Source organism: Tigriopus californicus, chromosome 10, assembly GCF_007210705.1.
Source record: "Tigriopus californicus strain San Diego chromosome 10, Tcal_SD_v2.1, whole genome shotgun sequence".
Taxonomy (NCBI): Eukaryota; Metazoa; Arthropoda; class Copepoda; order Harpacticoida; family Harpacticidae; genus Tigriopus; species Tigriopus californicus.
This window is the reverse complement of record NC_081449.1, coordinates 286,872-305,228: the sequence shown is the minus strand read 5'-3', so window position 1 is coordinate 305,228 and position 18,357 is coordinate 286,872. Positions and strand designations below refer to the sequence as shown.

At 44.4% G+C, this 18,357-nt stretch overlaps 4 protein-coding genes across 8 annotated transcripts in view; 3 read left to right on the top strand and 1 right to left on the bottom strand.

Annotated features, from left to right (window-relative positions):
- The window catches only part of LOC131888456 (zwei Ig domain protein zig-8-like), a 43,122-nt gene extending 41,333 nt beyond the window's left edge, over positions 1 to 1,789 (top strand). For both annotated transcript variants that reach the window (XM_059237312.1, XM_059237313.1), the window contains one exon: positions 1,419 to 1,789. In XM_059237312.1, the coding sequence (XP_059093295.1) occupies positions 1,419 to 1,570 (152 nt within the window). In that variant the 3' untranslated portion in view covers positions 1,571 to 1,789. The remainder of the gene's footprint in view (positions 1 to 1,418) is intronic.
- A 1,427-nt stretch (positions 1,790 to 3,216) lies between these two features.
- Positions 3,217 to 7,246, bottom strand: LOC131888451 (uncharacterized). Of its 3 annotated transcripts, XM_059237305.1 has the most exons (3): positions 3,978 to 7,246; positions 3,731 to 3,894; positions 3,217 to 3,641 (listed from the first exon to the last, which is right to left on the bottom strand). In XM_059237305.1, the coding sequence occupies exon 1, from the start codon at positions 7,205 to 7,207 to the stop codon at positions 4,649 to 4,651; it is 2,559 nt and encodes an 852-aa protein (XP_059093288.1). In that variant the 5' UTR covers positions 7,208 to 7,246; the 3' UTR covers positions 3,217 to 3,641; positions 3,731 to 3,894; positions 3,978 to 4,648. The 3 variants fall into 3 exon arrangements, with proteins under 3 accessions (XP_059093288.1, XP_059093287.1, XP_059093286.1); XM_059237304.1 differs by having other exon boundaries at positions 3,217 to 3,894; positions 3,966 to 7,246; XM_059237303.1 differs by having other exon boundaries at positions 3,217 to 3,894.
- Positions 7,247 to 9,465: 2,219 nt separating this feature from the next.
- On the top strand, positions 9,466 to 11,460 carry LOC131888454 (zinc finger RNA-binding protein-like). 2 transcript variants are annotated; one of them, XM_059237310.1, is made up of 2 exons: positions 9,466 to 10,942; positions 11,014 to 11,460. In XM_059237310.1, exons 1-2 carry the CDS (start codon positions 9,776 to 9,778, stop codon positions 11,086 to 11,088), a joined length of 1,242 nt encoding a protein of 413 aa, XP_059093293.1. In that variant the 5' UTR covers positions 9,466 to 9,775; the 3' UTR covers positions 11,089 to 11,460. The 2 variants fall into 2 exon arrangements, with proteins under 2 accessions (XP_059093293.1, XP_059093292.1); XM_059237309.1 differs by having other exon boundaries at positions 9,470 to 10,942; positions 11,001 to 11,460.
- A 6,499-nt stretch (positions 11,461 to 17,959) lies between these two features.
- Positions 17,960 to 18,357, top strand: part of LOC131889015 (replication initiator 1-like) — a 2,434-nt gene continuing 2,036 nt past the window's right edge. The window contains exon 1 of the mRNA XM_059237997.1: positions 17,960 to 18,355. Within this exon, the coding sequence (XP_059093980.1) occupies positions 17,960 to 18,355 (396 nt within the window). The remainder of the gene's footprint in view (positions 18,356 to 18,357) is intronic.

Below are 18,357 nucleotides of genomic sequence, written 5' to 3'. Positions count from 1 at the left end.
ACCCACCCACCCATTGATTCGATGACCAGAGAGAGGGCTCCTCGTGTCTTGAATTTGAACCATTTTCCTTTCCATCTCTAGTATGACATTGAATGACGAGTGTCAAAGTTGAGNCCCTTCCCGTTCTGGGGGCTTTTGCATTCCCATTCGATTCGATCCCGTGTGAAGTGAGTGGGAGAAGAGGAAGTGGGCCGTGTGTTGGTTGCTTGTTCCTTAGGAGAACATTAGAAACGAGGCCGATGCGATAATACAGAAAAATGGCCAGAAACAGAACAGAAACAACTGGTCCCAGGCTTCTTTTCTGCGAAGGCTTTGGCAACGAAAGAGACAGGGGACCACGGAACTGAAGTGGAATTTGTCGCATTTTCATTTTAAGATGTAGTGAAGCGCACCACGGCTTTGGAGATTTCCGAGGAATTTGTTGCCGCTTTCATTTCGCTTACAAGTCAGAAGTCATGGGATGATGTCAAAAGCTCAAAAACTCAAATACGGGCGATATTGAATGGCTTTCAAGCAGATACAAGAGCAAGCAAGCATGTTCCACTGGGATCATCCAATCACGGCATGAAGCATAGTTGCAACGATGCCTTTTGCCTGCATTGGGTCCCTTTTTGAACATGACATGACATGAATAAGGCTCGCTGGTTTTAGAGATCCTCGGTTAAGCATGGGAGCTACTGGGTCGCACTCTGGTGGTTAATTCGGTAATTAAAGAGGCGTAAATCGAATGCACCTATCTCGCGGGTATAAGAACTTCGGTGCACTTAGTTCATTTGCTTGGGGACCCCAAGCTATTAGTTAACACACTAAAAAAGAGACGGAGAGACATTTTTGAAGAAGACAGCCTTTGCCCAAGGGCTACCAAACAATAGTCAAGACTTGGACTTCCCAAGAAACCGTGGAATACAAACAACTTTGAATGTTCAAAAAAAAAAAGCAAGCAAAATGTATGCATTCGTGAAGCACCGCATTCAGAGATGAGCTATTCCGTATTATTTCGTTAATGAATATAGTGTAATAGTGTTCCGATGCATTTATTTCATGCCTGGTAGTGAATATGAAAACGAAAGTTTATCTCTCATTTCCCCGACTGATACTATCAAATTGAATTCGTACACCGCCACCCACTACCGTTAGTGCAAGAACAATCGAGAGCTACGAAAGAACAACGACGTTTTCTAAACATTTTTAACCGCTCTATAACTTTAAGTCAAGGACACCAAAGATCAAATGCAATCACTCGCGCTGCCCCCTACGTTTGATCTCTCACATAACAATTCGCCAATACTGAAGACCCAAGTCTGGATGGACTTACCATCGTACAAGACACAAACGCGAAATGTCGAGCTAAACTCGTTCGTTAGTTTCCTGTGCCCAATTGAATTTGAATGCTAATCTGTGCCTTGTTTGTATTTCAGATTCCGCCGATGACCATTCCGAAGCATTGGCATCCCGAGTGTCCTCGAGCTCGATTCCTCCGAGTAGCATTTCCATCCTGCTTTTCGTTAGCGGATCCATCGCCGGGTCGCTCTCCAAATGGAGGGTTTCCACTCTCGAGCAACCAGTCTAGAAGCAAACATGGAAGCGGAAAAAAAGAGAAGACGAGGAGAAGAAGAAGAAGAAGACAGAGAGACGAACAAGAAAAAAGGGTTCAAATTGAATTTTCGAAGACTTAAGACTGCCCTAGGGAGTACACAGAGCACCACACATACACACACAGACACACACACACACACACATAGAAAGAGAGCCTCACCTAGGTCAGATTGACAAAAGCGCAGATGACGAAAGGAATACAGAGAGACGAACAAGAAAAAAGGGTTCAAATTGAATTTTCGAAGACTTACGACTGCCCTAGGGAGTACACAGAGCACCACACATACACACACAGACACACACACACACACACACATAGAAAGAGAGCCTCACCTAGGTCAGATTGACAAAAGCGCAGATGACGAAAGGAATCGATCCTACATCTCTGCACACATCCAAGCCAAACGTGGCCATGTCCTGAAATGAAGTTCCATTGAGACGGATGGCAAGCTCTCTGTTAACCTTTGAAATGCTCACAAATGATCGCCCTCTGGACCATCTAGTCTATCTTAATCAGCATCTCATGTGGCTCAATGAGGAACTCAAGTACATAGAACCGGAACCTGTACCTACCTACTAGTACATGGCAGTACTACAAGACCGACGTTGTACGTAGTTAGAATTGGATCCTCTTCCAAAGGAACACTTCTTCGACGTAGAGACGGCTGCCTAGGCCGCCAGAGGCTACCCAGGGTCAGAGTTCTTTTTTGTGGACTCGATCAACACTTCCTGTCTTCGTCGGGAACTTACTGAAGAACTCTTTTCTTCCCTCACATTCTCACTCCCTCTCTCTCTGTCTCGGTCTGTCTCTGTCTCTCTCCAGATGTTCTTCAATCCTTCTCTCGCATACCACGTACACAACATTCCTATCCCACCTAGGGCGCTAATCAATTCATTGGGGAATGTGTTCCTTTAATCCAGATTGAAGAGGTGTACTCACAGTCACAAAGACATACACCCACACACCCAGAAGCACATACACACGATGGCTGAGAACACAAGGACTAATGGACTTGGCAATGTTCTCCCCTTGGACTCGGTCGTGTTTCCTGAGCCCCCCAATCAGGTGGTGCATTATGTTGCATTGGGTGGGACTTCATGGGGAACGACGAATCCCCAATACAAAAGAGATCTTTGACTCGCTCTATGGCTGGTGCCAAGACCAGCTCCAAAGAGTCGCCCATCCACCACTACCATCAGGCACACACACAATACTCATAAGAAGCTAAAATGTGTGTGTGTGTGTGTGTGTGTGCGTGTGTGTGCGTGCTCCTTTCAAAAAGACACTTTCGTATCTCACTCGGAGACCCTCCCTCCTCCTTCCGGTTCGTTTTCACCTCCTTCCGTTCGTTGATTTTTGTTTGAATGAACCCAAGGCCGGAAAGGCTGTTGTTATTGCTGCAACAAAGACACCACCGGAATCGACGACAAGGGTTCCATCCTCGACATACCTACTAATGATCATCTGAAGGAGAGGGCACCCCCCCCCCTTGGATTTGGATGGATGGTCGTCCAAGAAGGTCGGGAAGGTCGCGGCTGCGTGGGTCATTTCCCTTTCGCGTCATAAAAGAGAAACAAGGACGACGCGATGTTGGTTGATTGAAGCTATTTACATGTTGATTCGGAAAACAGTATTTATTATTCCCAGATACAAATCTGCTTACCCATGAATAAGAAATAAACGACCCTCGAGGAGTTAGCGAGGGAACCTCCCAAGACATTATTGTATCACTCGGAAATTATTGTTCCCTCTTCTCGTCGCCCGAGTGCCAGTTAGACTCAAAGTAAGTAGCCATTAGAAGGTCTGGTTTCCTTAAAAGGATGAACAGGTAAAACCGACCAGAAAAGAGTCGTGCCTTCCCACTAACCAGGAACGTTGTCTAACGGAGTTATTTGCTTTGCTTTCAAACGTGGCATGGCTGAATAGTTGGAACCCAACAAGAGGAGCAAAAGCTGATGATCCTGAGCGAACCCAAAGCAGAAGATGATTTGCATATCAATCTCGACCTCTCGTTCTCTCTCCCTTCTCGTCAAAGGGTTTCTGTCTGCAAGGTACAATAAGTACAATAGTTTGAGATCGGCATGGATTATCAGATTAGATCTTCAAAGCAACATCAATTTAATCCGGACTGACCAAAAAATCCCGATGAGTCGAATACATGCCAAGATTATAAGATGCCCTCGAGATATCCAACCATTTCCCAATTCTGAACTTGGCCTGAGGGCGAGTAGTGGTATTGAGACTGTTTTTAGTGTACCAGCCTTTTGTGCATCCATTTGTTCGATCTGATTTCACTTCTGAGAACAAAAGGACAGACGATTTGAAAGTAGTCGTTTTTTTGGTTTGAGTCTCAATTCTCAAAATTTACCACAAGGATTACCGAAATAATCTCCTCTGGGATATGACAATTCGATAGCCAATTGGGGCTTTTGCAACAGTCAATTCCAAGCCAAACATTGGTTAATGCTATGCAAAGGAAAGCGCTTAAGCTCCATTCAAACACGCAACGTGCAACCGAAATCCGTCAAAGACTGTATGAAATCTCTCGTTCCCATCGACATGGCAAATAACCCCTGGTGACAATCGTAGATTTCGAGTGGGAGAAATAACGGAAACGGCAGAACAAGAGAACCAATAATGGTCTTTGTCCAAAAGAGCGAGAAAATGAAGACTGTTGGAGGAAAACTCCGCTCTTTGGAGCCTCAGCCCCGCCCAATAAAAGTGAAAGTCGTTAGTTCCCGAAATGGTTGGCTCTGAAAAATACTGTAGGTATGGACATTATTGGATACATCTGTAGTTGAAATAGCAAGGCCAAAGTATGGAAATCATTGTTATGAAACCTATCTCAAAAAAAGAAAAAAAAACTGGATGAAATTTGAAACGGGTATCGCTCATTGGGAACAATCAGAACTATTGTAAAGTTTTGTTTGTTGATGGGCTTAGTGCTATCTTATGGTATAGCGAGGGGTTGCAGTCTTAACAAAAAGTCAACATGATTTTAAGGGATTTGATGCGGTTAACAAGGAGTAAGAAGGGTGGCCACAAAATTCGTTATGACTGAACGTTGATTCCTGTTAGTCCTTGTTCAGTCGAGGCAGTGGGATGGATATTCTCTCCTTCCATGGATTCCATTGGAGCTTGGTTGGAGGGGAGTTTGACAAAGATCCTGGACCAAGGATGCCCACTCTTATAGTACACCAAGATTATTTTTCTTTGTAGGTAAGCTAATACTAGCATGTAAATGGGCGAGAACACCAAGATCCAAGCCACGATCATGGCACTGTGCTCTTCTTGAGTGGGCTGAAACCAGCTTTGCAATAGGTACTGATGTCGACAAAGGATCTGAACGGAACAAAACACCGTTGGAACACAGTTTAACACGTTGATTGCACCATGAAAGAAGATCATGAGCTGGTGCTCAAACCAAACATTCTTCCATCGGTCGTCATACTCCTGGACATTTTCTGAGCACTTTTCGTCCCAATCTTCGAATATGGACGGGAAATTCAAGCAACTCACAATGTGGAGGAGCTTCTTGGAGCGTCCCGAGGATTTCCGAAAAGCCGGCACCAAGAACTGCTTCACCATGTACAGCAGCACACACTGCCACGGCACGAAAATGAGGTAGAATATGTAGTAGGTGCTCAAGCTAATGAGGGTGAACTCTCCCAAAGTTGGATCGGTCGCCACCCAAATTGAGGACACGGTAGTATTGCTTATGTTGAAATCCTCGGCGAAAGGAATGCGTCCCTTGAACCATGGAACGGCCATGTAGAATAATCCGAGCGTGGGAGCGAAATAAAACACGATGCTCCACACTTTTCCCAGTAAGGCTAAAAACGTGCTCATTCCAAAGAGAATCTTGGATTTGGATTGGAAGAACCCCTGTTTCTTCCACGCCTCGATCCCCGATCTTGAGCTGATCAGTGATAAGAAGGAGAAAACCAAGGAGACGTACAGCAAGTTGCCCACCTGAGAGAAGAAGATCTTCTCAATGCCATCGGTGACTATGGTTCCCAAGGCCAAGCGCACCACGAGTAGCACCATGAATTGAAGGATGTATTGGAAGATGGTCTCGGTGCTGGCCTCGAGGTTTTTGGCATCCACGATGATGGCAAAGAACTCGTCGCGATCCTCCAGAGCTTTCTGGTAAAGCTCAAAATTGGATTTGAACCCGTCAATCTCCTTGGGAGGCAATGCATCCTGATACTTTTCCATTCGCTCAATGAGAATGGTTTGAATCCTCAAATTGTGGTAGGCAATTTTTCCTCGCTCCAAGAGCAAAATGGCCGGAATGAATGGCGAAAGAGGTATCAACAATATTTTGAGGATGACTTCCGGTATGGTTTTGAAGCTGTAGGCCTTCAGTCCCAAAATGATCTTGTAGTTGTGAGCAAAATATCCACCCTGGATGAGTTCGGGGACCACCAGGAATAGAGCCAAAAGGAACAAAAGCTGGGCTTCAAACTCAAGGAAGTGTTCCGGTCTAGCATGGTTATACAACACGATGAAAATCACCCAATCCTTGATCAGGTCCAGATAGTAAGAAACCGCCTCTTTAGTGATGGTCAGAAATATGAGAACCGTCTTGAACCACTTGGATCGCCACATGCGATGGAACCAATCCGGACAAAGGCACTGCAACTTGCGGATCCCAGGGGGCTCGGTCGACCAGAGCAGATCGTACGTGTAGCGATTGCCCAAATCATGTTTTAGACATAGATCCACCTTCAGCTCATCGTTTTGGTGGATCAGACGTTCCAGTTTGTGCATGGCCACGTGGAACTCGTCGATCCAATTCATGTCGGACTCGAACAAGAGATGTCCCATATCGAAGATGATCTTGGCGTTTTGGTCCCACGTGGAAGTGTCGTGGACACGTTGGAAGATTTTCAACATTCGATCCTCAATCTGTTCCCAAGGATCATCACCGATCACATGCGAGCGAATGGTGTGGATAAATTCCAGCATGTGAAGAATGTCCGCATCAGGAGCATCCCGCAAGCTCACCATGGACAAGCTTAACTCTGGAGATGTCGTGATCCGGGTGCCAAACCAAACCGCGAACTTGGACAGAAAATATCCTTTGAAAAGCCAAGTCAGAGGGATCGCACACAAGAGAAACACGATGATCCAAAATGTCTTGGCATCGCTATTGTTGTCTCCTTGATCATCTGCCAGTGCTTCATCAGGGTCACTCTCGCTGGCAGAGTCAGAGAGAGGCAATGCTTGATTGAATTGCTTGGTGAAGTGCAAGCAGAAGTTCTCATCGCTCCGATCACTGCACTGATAGATGTTGTCACAGAAGTCATCGGGATTCACACATTGTCCGGGGCGTTTCCCGGAACATCGCCTTTGGTTGTCGTAGTGACAAGGAATGGTGTTCCACCTGGGGTCCATACATAACGTGGCGTCTTCGTCCGATCCGTTGGGACAGTCCAGTTGGCCATCGCAAATCTCGCCTACGAGTAAACTGGAGCAGAGCGATTCTTCGGCGCAACGATCCCGATCGCTACTTGACAAGCAGTCAATGACAGACTCACTGCGGGAGTAAGAGAAATCCACTGCAAGAAGGATAATTATCCCCCACCCGGACTCTACGAATCGCATGGTGCTATCGATCGGCCACTATCTGCCGGAACTGATGACGAACCCTTGCTTGGGTGGCCCAACCTTCTTCTGGCTAGAAGACCTTATCAGTAGTTCTCACTCATTCAGAGTTCATTCGCTTCCTTCCTTATCAGCGAGGCTCGACAAGGCAGATTATCCTTAACTCCTTATCAAATTTTCAAAGTTCCCACTTGCCGTACTAAATAAAATCGTAAGATGGATCCAGATCAATACAGCATGTTTGGTTGCGCTGCAATTTCAAAGCAGACAAAATGCCAGTGGAAGGGCAGAGAATGACAGGCCTCAAAAACTTCTACTTTAAAAAAGTTAAATTCCTTTTAATGTCAGCAACATTGGAGCACTTGGATATACGTTTAATGCGATGGGAGGATACGTGGAAAAAAGTCAAATAAGCGAAATCGGTACATTTTGGGGGCTGAAGAATGAATCAGTACTGAGGACATGGATACTTTACCGGTGATGTGAACAGTGTTGATGAAAAACTCACATTTTTAGTATGCGAAATCCTCTTGGCGTGAGCCAATCCATCTGTTAATGTTGGCCTGGTTTCTAATGGTTAATTATGCTTTTTCGTTGATTACTCGGAAGTAATAAGCATCCTTTTATCAAAAAATATTAGCAACAATTCCATGTAGAATACCCAACCACCGTAGCCACATAGCGAAGGAGAACCAAGACCTGTCTTTCCCATCAATGGTGGTCTTTGAAGCTTTCGAGGGTTCAATTGGTTCAATCTATGACGAATCCTAACCTAGCGGAAGGCCAAAACTAGTTCCGACCCAACCTCATCCCACGTTTACTTCAAAACGACATGGATCCACCCATCGTCATTCCGACTCGTGCCCCGCCACGGTGCACACATTCGTCTCTCCTCTGTGGCTCCAGTTGTATGCTTATAAGTACTCTTAAATATATTAGGTTTTGACACTCGTTTACTCGGACGTTGCGGGAGACTTTAATCAATTTCATAGCTAATATGATATGAAGTTTCTTTTACCAAAAGAAAAACATGACGTAAAACATGACGTGACTTGCTGGGAAATCATTCCTAAACACGGGTTTAAAACTCATAAAATCTACCGATAAAGAAATAAATTCGAGGAAATCTAATGGAGGAGATAAATGATGCTAAAGTTGCCGGTGATTAGGATGATGGCGGTAAAATTTGACATCTTCATTTTGGAAGGTCACTTTAATAAGTGTTGAAAATGGTAGCTCACGTACCATTCGATCAGAAGAAATGTTGTAAAGATCTTAGCTGTTTTGTGACAAGGAGAGACGAAAATTAGAGACAATCTTGGGAAGTAGCTTATTCGCTAAACATTGATATAACGGATGCTACTAGTGTTTCCAACTAAAACTGGACCTGCAAACCATTTAAGACTTGAATTTGATAGGTTTTGACTATATCTTTTGTGTAGTTTTTATTGTAAACACAAAAAACACGAAAAAACTATCATGCACTATCCATTTGCAGCCTTTCATCGAAAGGCATCATCAATGCAATGCTCAATACCATAAACCATGAAGAGAAGCTATGACGGAGTAGTTTATTTAACCCTTTCCATACTTAGGTCTCTTCCAAGCCATATTCGCCAAGGTTGAATCTCCATCTGAATTGTGACAAGCACCGCTGACTATCTTTATTTCTATTTGATAATTTTGATGAATTTTTCTTTTTTCAGAATTGTGTCATAGTTCATCAAATATAAGAAAAACATCATTTCATGTGTAGAATGCTGCAGGATGTTTGGGTTTTAACCGGTTTTCAAATAGAAATGATCTAAGCTGTTTTAGCACCGTGAGGATACGTGACGGAGCATTCTTGTACCCCGGAAATACATCTTAAATCATAAACACCGTGCTGCGAACTAAAAAGTTGAGGGCCAAGCTGGCCAAGCAAACCATTCCTGTGCCTACAGATCATGGTAAGATTGCCTGAGTTGCCCAATCTCCCGTCGGAAAGTGAGAAGATTCCATGCGAAACCTAGCTGAGAGAGCCATGACGCGTTTATTTTTGTCTTCTTATTCTTTAAAGGACTTCCTGGGCTCTGCTGGGAACGGCATCCAATGAAGCAAGAACATTAATGTCTTGTGGATCTCAAACCCCCTCAATGAACAAAAAATCCGCTTGTAAGAGCATCGCACGACAATGAATCGAGGTTAAGCTCATCGCCTCACGGAACCTTTTGCTCACATGAAGCGAATCCATTGGCCTTTTCGTAAACTACCAATGGCCTTGGAAAATATCGCATTTTCAGTGCATTACATTATCTGGTGAGGGTTTCAAGTCTATGTTTTTGGACCTGGTCCTCGGTATTGACACGGTTGGCACGGCCAAAGTCCTATTTCTAAGCAACCCTGATTTACGTTACTATTTATGTTCTAATCAATCATGCTTAATCATGCTAAGGAGTACTAGGAGTACTAGGTTCGATCCAAATCGTCGCCAAAGAACTAGGTAGGGAACAAGGAAGGGCATCATTCAGCTGGACTAGACCTTCATTGAATACGGTGGGCTGGGGGCTGAGAGGGTTCCGTGCACACATGCCGAAAAGAACGGGTGGGCAGGGTGGCCCAAAGGGTCTGGCCGCCCGGCCGGGCCCACTGGGCTCCAGCCCCTACGACATCTTAGTCAAATGGGCTATCCAACGCGGCTGGGCCCGACCCGAGCTCACGCTCCTCAGCTCGGAGGGACCTTCGCACCGGCGGATATTCACGGTCCAGGCCACCTTCCACCACTGGACGCACTTGGGCCAAGGTACCTCCATTAAAAGGGCCAAGCACCAGGCCGCCCGGGCCTTGATCGCGCAACTGTCCAGTTCAGACTTCCCCGGCTCTGACCCACCACCCCCGCCACCCGCCGTCGGCTCTGAGAGCGCACCTCATCTCGGTGGGTGGCCCGATGAGGTCCCATCAACCCCCGCGGAGTCCGGGCCGTCGGACCAGTCGCCCCCGGTCATCCCCGGTCTGATGGACGTGCTCCAGGCCCTGCCTGGACCCGGGCCGTCAGTCCCCTTGACCGACTGTGATGAATTGGTACTGGATAAAGTCAGGCGCATTGGGGCCTCGTCCGGCTTCATCCACCGTTTGACGGCTATGGTTGGCCGGGTAGAGCGGGCTTTAATGGCCACGGCCTGGCATTGGGCCCACGACCCCGTTTATTGCCTGTTGGGTGCCACACGGGTCGGGAGGCTGGCCCAGGGCTCACTCCTGGCCACCGATGGCGCCGTTCATCTGGTAGTTATGGCCCAGGTCCGGCCCTCCTATCGTTTCCTTCAAGATCTGCGGCAGGAATTGGCCCGCCTCTTGGCCACGGGGCCTCCTCAACGCCATTATCAATGTCATCTTGTGCCTGAGCGGAGTCGAATCTGCGTCGCACTGGGCCGGTCAGCTGACCCTGTCAACCTCAATATCACTGTCACTTCCCACCAATGGAAACAGTTAGCCTCAGACCCCGATCCCTTGCCCACGGGGGCCCGGGATAGCGGCCTATGGGCCTTAACAGAAATTCGTCGTTACCGATGGTTTGAAGCGTGCCTCCAACCCGCCCCGTTGGGTGTGGCTATAGTGCAAATTCTGCGAGATTGGGCTGCCCGCCACCCCGTCATGAATGTTTTGTCAGATTGGTCCCTGGAATTGCTCACGGAGCGAGCTTGGTATTGCCAAATGGAACCGCTTACACCCTCTCGCCTCCTGCTTGGGGTCTTTGAGGTGAGCTGTCCAGATTAAGCAGGTGATGGGGTGTTCAATGTTCCCCACGGGGTTGCAGATTGTCGCCTCAGGCCTTGTCTTGCCCGGTGGACCTGGTCTCATTGATCCGTGTGAGCCGGAACCTGTGGATGTGTTGGGTTATCTGAGCCCTCAACAACGTGAAGATGTCACCCGCATTGCTCAATTGTGCTTGAGAAAAGTTATCTTTAGGCAGATCCATGATGTCTTGGGTCTTCCCGAGCTCCCAATAAACCCCAGAATCCACGCTTAATCTCAACCATCAGGTATGACAGGCTCGGAAGATGAGGAGTAGGGTAATCACTCGGCTGCATCACCCTCCTCCCCCTTACATGTCAACGATGCCGGTGTCGAGGACACTGACCCAGAGACACAGAAATTGACAGAAATTGGCTTAGCAAAAGCGAGGACTCAGTTGAGGTCCAAACCTGTTGATATGTACAGAGCGGATTAGTGTTTGTTTTTGAAAGCGAAATATCGAATATTTATTTTCCTTTTCATGCTTAAATATTTTCTTGAGAAATAGCTTTTCATACAATAGCAGGGGGGGGGCCTTCTTTGCGTGGAATTTATAAAAGTGAGGCTTGAAGAAAGTCGACAAGTTGTTCAAGACACCTTGAATCCGTTCGTTGTTTTATGCATTCGAGTTTGAAGAGAAGAGCGAGGGCTAGCCCGAGCTTTTCTTCACACGAGAGGGCATGATGAAATGGCGAACTCATTCAAGGTGTTGATATATCGACTTTTTGAGATCCGAACTTGAATAAACTGCATGCAAAGAACGCCGCCGCTATTGAATACACAGTCTTCTTTTGCTAGAACCGGTTTCCAAGGTATGATTATCCCTCGAACCCATTCGAAGCCAAATTTGACGTTAGAGAATGTCTGTGAAACTTAGATTCCGGGTACTCGTGAACACAGCGCCATGAGATAAGGTTTCTGAATTGGTCTTGGGTTTCCTTTGCGATACAACGTTAGTTTCTGGTAGGATTGGCCATTGGCATTGGCAGGCAAGTTTGTTTGCCGGTACCAGCGCTTTCCTGTGGTGCGTCTACACGAGAAACATTCTGTCACAAAGTTTGTCTAACAATTTCGGAAATGTTTGGTATTTGACAAACAGTTCATCTCTGAGCCGTCTACACGTGAAACTACCCGATCAAAACGGTTTGACAAATATTTTGATGTAGATTTCTAATCAGATGAACTTGCCAGTGATCGTATCATTTCCCAATGGGTCTTTCATTCAATATTTATGTTATGCACGGTAAACAAGATGATTAGTATAATGCACATAGGGAAAACTGAGGAATGAAATTTGAAAAAAAACACCGATGGGCACTATCATGATGAGAATGTTTCTCTTTCCAAAAAGGTCCTTTATTTTGCCAATTTCAATCTGTGCGGTCATATGTTGGCTGAAACCGATTACTACTTGAAGGCGTGTTTTGCCCCGTTCTATGAACTTCACCATAAGCCACCTGATGATTCACTTTTAATAAAAAAATTGCTTTTCGAAAGGTTTTCGAAATTCATTTTGACTATAACTCATAAACCAATTGTTTGGAAACGAAAACCAGACCACCAATTTTCCAACTCATTATAATCGTGAATAAATGGACAACAGTTCTCCAATACTATCATAAACTATTTAATAGCCAAGCACGGGTTAAAATATGGCAACGATATATAGTCCAATGGTCATGTGAAAAAAGTAAACACAAATATAGTAAGTTGAGATATCCTTAAATAACAATTCGATCCTGACGGCAATGGATCTTGCGTCGTTCTACAATGGAAGATTTCCCCGACGGTATTTCACGTCTTGCCACTGATTTCAAACCTTTATCCCTTGCCAACCTTCGTACTGTTGCCTCGGATAACTGGCACCTCCGAGTAGTCTCCCGCCAACTTCTCTGGGTTAGTCTTGAATCCCCGCGTCAGTTCCTTCTTTAAATTGGAGGTCATACAGAGCAGCTACGTTGGTAAGGTTTTCAGAAGTGCCTTCTGGATTTTTTGTAGCCAAAGGCAGTTGCATTACTTATCTCGACCTCATTATTGGCCACTAAGCATGAACTGGAGGAACTTTTTTTGCCGACTCTCGATTTTTTTAAATATATACATATTTTTTTTTTCGATCCCCCTGTTACGAATGTTAACAAAGCCATTTTAAACCTGGACTAACAGCTAAGCCAATACAAGTTAAAGTCTTTGTTTGTGTGTGGTGACCTTAATTTAGAATTTTCAAAACAAAGCTCAAGGACGGCAAATTTTATCGATTTCATTTTGAATTTGCAACTTTTCGCATTGATATGATTACCAACTGGAACAACCCTGACCACAAGCTCATAAATTGATAGTAACTGGATTCTTGAATACCGTCGTCTCCTCTCCTCTCGTCTCCCCGTCTCACCACGGTTGTCAAAAAGCCTTATCAAGTATTGAGAGAAATACACAAATCCATCTTAACAGTTTTTTAACTTGCAAAAACCATGAGAAGTAATTTTTACCTGATTGATTTATTGAATTATGGCTTAAATCTAGCGCTCATATGGCCAATTGTTCACAAGATTTGTTTGGATATTTCTGTTGGAATTCAAAAAGGCTTTTAAACCACTGTGGCAGTCGTCTCAGCGGTGTGACGAGAGGGTTAAGCTGATCATCGAAGAATCTAGCTCCTATCTTCGGAGATCAACTGGGTCGAATAACATAGAAAAACTAAGAAATGCGTTACGAGATGCTAATTGGAACTCATTCCTGACGATCCTATCGGATCGCTTTCAAATTTTAATTGTACAATAACTGAGGAATTCCAAAAAGCTTGCCCATTTCAACCCTGCAAGAAAAAATAATAAATAGATGACCCTCGGACTATTAAGATCGCGTAAACGTAAGCAAATGCTCTACACAAAGTTCATAAAAATACCCTTCGAATGAAAACCGACGTACACTTAACGTCAAATTAGTTCATACCCTTGCAAAAAAATAGAAATATTCGTTAAGCATATTAGTAAAATAGCTGTTTATTTGATACCAATGGCCCTGACTGTTTTGTGCTTCTTGTTCGAGATCACAGAATGTTTTGCAGATATCTTATAACAATATTTTTTTAGTTTTGAGCATTTGAATTCATTTTGGCAGGGTCAAATTTATTCATACCCTGATTTCAATAATTAATGGCATAGCCTTTGTTCTTGATCACAGCCTCCAAACGGTTTCGGTAATTTTTAACAAGTTTCTTGCAAGTTTCTGCTGACAATTGAGACCACTCTTCCATTGCTACTTTCTCTAATTCTTTGAGATTTGAAGGTTTTCTTGCCGTTACTTGTAACTTCAGTTCTTGCCAATGGTTTTTGATAGGATTGAGGTCAGGACTTTGGCTTGGCCACTCCAAAAGTTTTACATTATTGTCTTAAAATCGTTTCTTGGCAATTCCCGACGTATGTTTGGGGTCATTGTCTTGTTGGAAATTCCAATCATGGCCTAGGTGGAGGTTCTCTGCTGACTGCTTGGCATTTTCATTCAATATCTTGCAGTAGTCTTCCTTTTTCATGATTCCATTTATCTTGACCATGTTCCCAGTCTCATTGGCTGCAAAGCACCCCCAAAGCATAATGTTACCACCATCATGCTTCACTTTGGGGATGGTGTTCTTTGGGTTATAGGCCTCTCCCTTTTTCCTCCAAACAAAAGCCACATCCCTGTATCCAAAGAGTTCAATTTTAGTCTCATCAGACCATAGTTTTGAAGACCAAAAAGCCTCTGGATTGTCTTTATGAGCTTTGGCAAAGGCTAATCGAGTTTTCGGGTGCCTTTGCTGATGGAGTGGGGTCTTCCTTGGCCTGCATCCATGAAGGCCTGCCTTGTGGAGGGTCCTTTGCAATGTCTTGGCCGAGATGATTGTTCCAGTTGTGCTGAGATCATTTAAAAGTTCTTTGGTGGTGATCCTGGGATTCTTCTGGACATCTCTAACAAGTTTTCTAGCTATGGTTTGGCTTACTTTGGGCTTCCTGCCACGACCTTTGAGCGTTTTCACGGTGTTGAAGATTCTGTGTTTCTTAATTATGCTCTGTACTGTGGATACAGGCACATGAAAGCACTTGGAAATGGATTTGTATCCAAGCCTTTCCTTGTGAGCACCCACAATGGAAGACCTAAGATCCTCACTGAGCTCTTTGGTCTTAGCCATGACAAGATGGAAGCTCTGCAATGACTTTGGATCAACTGGTATGGGGTCATTGACTTTTTTGCTAATTTATTGTCAAAAAAGGTTGATGCAATCAATTGAACATTACCACCAAAGTTATTGCATCATCTAAATTCACTTTCTGATTAAATCTTGTTTATATGAAGTATGGGTCAAAGTGGAAAATTGATTGCATTTTATTGGGTATGAATGATTTTGTCTGGAGCAAATTTCAATCTTATACTCATATTTGGAAAAGAGCGAAGTAACATGAGGCTAAGAAACTTTGTGCAAATTCATTTGGTCTTTATGAAACTTATATTATTCAATCAAATACAGTTTCATGTGTTCTATGTTGTATCACTGCAACAAAGTCAAGTCTATGCCAAGGGTACGAATATTTCTGACGTTAAGTGTAGGTACCCAACGTTTAGCAAAGCATATGATAAGCTGACTAGAATAACCAAAGTGAACTATTGGCAAGATTAGTTTAACATCAACTCCGGCAATTCTAATCGAAAATGGAAAGGTGTCAAACACATTTTGGGAAATGGTAACAAATGCAAACCCACTAATACAAAATTAACTTTGGGAAATTTGGAAATTTACGGGGAAAAAGAAACAGCACCAACTCTCAACGACCACTTCTCTACTATGGGGCAATGTTTAAGCATGAACAACTGGAATATGGACGGGGACGCTTGGTTTGGGAATTAGCTATTCGCGATTGAGTTAACGCATTATGTTCTTCTTCAAATGAGAATGATCCCAGGCTACAACAATTGCTCATTTCAATTTTCAGCTCGATCGAGCGACTGGATCAAAAGTTAAGCCGTCTCAAAAGGCACTACAAAGCTCTTCAATGAATGAACGAACTAGCCCTCTTGTGGTAATTGATTACCAGAAGAGGGCTAAGTCATTCATTCTGTGCTCTGTTATGTACTGCACTTTGAGAGGGCATAACTTTTGACCCAGTCGTTTGATTGAGCTGACATTTGAAATACGCAATCGCAGGGATCTGGGGCCAGCCTTATTTGACGAAGACTTTAATTCATTGACTCGAATTGGAGTTGATAATTTTCAAACTTACCATCCCCGTCCATACTCCAGTGGTTCATGGTTTAAGTGATGAACTAACGGATGAGGTGGAAAATATTGATTATCTAGACCACATTAGCAGACCCTCTAATAGACGGCAATACATACTATTTCAAATGCAAAGTAATTTCTTCTGGCGAGGTCTTCAAAATCGATAAGAAAATTCCACTTAAAAATAGCTCGGGCCTAGATGAATTGTCAAATATGGTTTTAAAGATGTCGGATATGGATTCAGGAACAATTTCGTTGAATGGATCCAGCATTCTGACAAGACATCAACGCGTGGAAGTAGGAGATACTTCATCAAATATTTAAATGTTGACTTGTGGAGTACCCCAATGGAGTATTCTGTGACCGCTTTTGTTTTTAAACTCTTTATTGCGAGAAGCAAGTCTCATTGGATATGCATTCTTTAAACATGATTTCATGATACATGATGATAATAAAGTTTTTTTTTTGTTGGAGATTGGGGGCCCGTTCTCAGATCAAGGGATTCATTTTTAATTTATATTAACGATCTCCCTCGAGTGACCGATTTCAAAACTACTATGTTTGCAGACGATGCGACCTTTCAGCATTTTGGTAGCAATTTAAAGGAGATCAAAGAAGAAGCAGGCCAGTGGTTTAAAAAGTCGGATCAATATTTCAAGAATGATTTTGAGAGTTCAAATATTAAAAAATCAATCCTAGGACTAAAGCGGTTTGATTTCAACATTTCTCTAAAGGGACGCCCTATAGGGCTTGTCAAGTGAACTCGTTCATGAACAACTGTCGTTATTCCATGGAGTAAAATCAAAGACAACATGCCCAGCCACACCGCACTGTACATGCATTGATTTTTCATTAAAAACAAAAACAAAAAAGCCACTTTTCGAATTAAAGTAATAAAATAAGAAACGTAGATCTCTTCAATTAACGGTAGGTCAATTTTATATCATTTACATGCAAAGTCGATCGTTTCAAAGTTATGTTGTCAAAAGCTTACGTTGCATACCAGGAGCCGGCCGAAAATTCAAATTTTATGTAGTGTTTACTACATAACTTTGAACATGTCTCCTGACTTCCCTTAGCATAGGCTTAGGCTCAAACTTGGCTGAGTTCTTCTATACAACAAGATCTTGTGGTCGTATGAAGTGCTTATTTGGAAAAAGATGAGGAGTTTAGGGGATAGGATATTTTTGCTTCCATTTACAGTCCTATATCTAGAAGTCCGTGGATAGTCCTTGGTGAAAGCACGTTCTGTGTATGACACAAATAGTTAATGGAAGGCCAGTAAATTCAGCTCATGCAGAAAAACATCTGATTGTACATTGAAGTGCCCTAGAATACTAAGAGAATATCTGGCGTTTTTCTGGCGTTTTTTTAAATATATTTGGCGGTGAATGTCTTGAATTGGCGTTTTGCGGGTGGTCATCTGTCGTTTTTAGCCTGCTGCGACCTGGCAGCAGTACGCAATGCTACAAATTGATAATCACGCAACTATTTAAAACCTGGTAATAACTCACCTGGTCCTATTGTCAAAAGAAAAAAAAGTAAACAAACATTTGTTTTGGTCAAATACTACCAGATTACCGGATGGATATGGAAACAAGAATAGATCAAATGACACGAGCCGCCCATCCCGGGTCGAGACATATTCAACGAGGAAATAGTCGGTCGGCCCAACCCATCCAACCAACTCGTTTGTAAAGGATTGAGGGAGGGTTCTCATTATATGTGTTATGGCCGCCATGGACGACGGTTGCACCCATTGCCAGCCAGCTGGCACGCCATCCGACGCCCCCTCCACCAGCCCCCACACCCCGCTGGACTCACTGCCGGATGACCCGGGCCCACGCGCCCGCCACCACCTCACCATTGGGGGCCATCGCCGGCCCGACGCGCCCTTGTGTCGCATCTGCCAAACCCTCGACGGCCTCCTGAGCACGCTGACCCGGGCTTGGCACATCCGTTCAGCGTGCCCCACCCCGCCGGCTGGCCCCTCGGGACCGGGCTGCCGTCTGTGTTTCGCACCCGGAGCGTTGCCAGCCCCGTCTCAGACCACTGCCGCCGCCGGTCTGTGCGCCCCGTGCCAATTGCGGCTGACTACGGCTCAAGCCGTGGCGGCGGATTGGCGGGC